Raw genomic sequence first — 1,919 nt, forward strand, 5'->3', positions numbered from 1 at the left:
CATCCTTACTGTTCCTGGTGTGTCTGTGTCTGTTGCAGCTCTCATCGACTCTGGGTCAGCCGGAAACGTTATCGCAGGGAGCTTCTGCCATCAACTCAAGCTCCAGAAGAGGAACATCCCAAACCACTACCAAGTCCAATCAGTGATCGGCATACCCCTCAGTAGACAGAATATCCAATTCAGTGTAGGTCCCATTCAGATGTGGGTCAGAATCCGTCATGAAGAGACCATCTCCTTTCTGGTTCTGGAGCAGTCAACTGTGGATCTCATTTTGGGTCACCCTTGGTTGAGTCAACACCAACCCATAGTATTTTGGAAGACCGGTGAAACACTGAAGTGGGGCGATAGCTGTTTCCCGGATTGTTTCCTTCGAGTTCCTCCTCAGCGCTGTCAAGTGCCACCAGTGTTGGCTGTCCAGTATACATCGATTTAAAGTCCATTGGCCATGGGACTGTGCAATTGACCTCATACCGGGTGAGCCAGTGTCCTGTGGCAAGATTTAGCCACTCTCCATCCCTGAACAGAAGGCCATGGATGAGTACATTGAGGAGGCATTACAGCAAGGTTACATCTGCCTGCCAAAGTCCCCTGCTGCTTCGAGCTTCTTTTTTGTGACCAAAAAGGATGGAGGCTTGTGGCCTTGCATTGACTACAGAACTCTCAACAAGATAAATGTTAAGTTCCGCTATCCCCTTCCCCTCATCCCTGCTTCTCTGGAACAACTCCATGGTGCCACCATATTCACCAAGTTGAACCTCCACAGTGCATACAACCTCATCTGGATATGCAAGGGGGATGAGTGGAAGACTGCATTTGTGACCTCTACAGGCCACTATAAATATTGGGTTATGCCATATGGCCTGGTCAATGCTCCCTCCGTGTTCCAGGATTTTATGCATGAGGTGCTCCGGGATTTCCTCCACAAGTTTGTTTTGGTGTACATTGATGACGTCTTGGTGTATTCCTGGAGCATGGCGGAACATCGCCAGCACGTAGCGGAGGTCTTGCAAAGCCTGAGAGAGTTCAAGCTCTTCCTCAAAGATGAGAAATGTTCCTTCCATCAGTCCTCAGTGTAGTTCCTTGGTTATCATATCAGCAAGAGCGGTATCCAGATGGACGAGGGGAAGGTTGATACCATCCGAAACTGGCCCACTCCCACAACCATCAAAGAACTCCAATGTTTCCTGGGGTTTAACAACTTCTACCGCCGCTTCTCCAACAACTTCAGCTCCATAGTCCATCCACTCACTAGTCACCAAGTCTCTGTCCTGGTCACCAGCTGCCATTCAAGCCTATGAAGACATTCACCACTGCACTGGTCCTCGAGGTTGATGCCTCAACCATTAGTGTGGGAGCGGTGCTGTCTCAGCAGCATGGGGATCCCTCCACACTTCTTCCATGTGCCGTCTTCTACAGAAAACTCTCCCCCGGCAGAGATGAATTAACAAGAATCAAGATAGAGCTTTGATTTTTGGTCTGTGTTCTTCCAGTTTGAAGACACATTCCAATTATTCACAGTTACTACCAACGTAGGGTTGCATGGTTTACTGGTACTACGGTAGTATCGCAATACTAAGCCTCCAAAATACTGGCGGTGCCACTGTATTTTTTAAACGGTAGTATCATCATTACAGTTATACCGTAAGTAATTTTGTGCCCACTGAGCAAAAATAGACTAGGCGCTGAAACGATCGCTGCATTGGCACTTCAGCTCTGCTCCTGCTATGCGCTGCCGTGCCACCTCTGCGTGCTGTGTGAATACTCTAACCTGTTATCATGGGCACCAAAAAAATATATGCACTGCTTACAAGTTGTATCATCAAGTTATATCTACTTACACTTAATATCACTTATGTTGTGTTCATGCCAACACGACAGAAAACAGAAACCGAGAGTCTTTAGGTGTGTACAGATTGATG

The 1,919-nt window shown here is 47.5% G+C and overlaps 1 protein-coding gene across 1 annotated transcript; it reads left to right on the top strand.

The window, feature by feature from the left end:
- The first annotated feature begins 530 nt into the window (after window positions 1-530).
- On the top strand, window positions 531-1,076 carry LOC107706953 (RNA-directed DNA polymerase homolog). The gene has a single exon (XM_016510804.1). It carries the CDS (start codon window positions 531-533, stop codon window positions 1,074-1,076), a length of 546 nt encoding a protein of 181 aa, XP_016366290.1.
- Window positions 1,077-1,919: the final 843 nt, after the last annotated feature.

This window comes from Sinocyclocheilus rhinocerous, unplaced genomic scaffold, assembly GCF_001515625.1.
Source record: "Sinocyclocheilus rhinocerous isolate Xijiao unplaced genomic scaffold, SAMN03320098_v1.1 scaffold1527, whole genome shotgun sequence".
NCBI lineage: Eukaryota > Metazoa > Chordata > Actinopteri > Cypriniformes > Cyprinidae > Sinocyclocheilus > Sinocyclocheilus rhinocerous.

What these genes read in the sequence shown, in the direction of transcription:
- LOC107706953 (XM_016510804.1), top strand. Translation starts at nt 531, where the DNA reads ATGGATGAGTACATTGAGGAGGCATTACAGCAAGGTTACATCTGCCTG.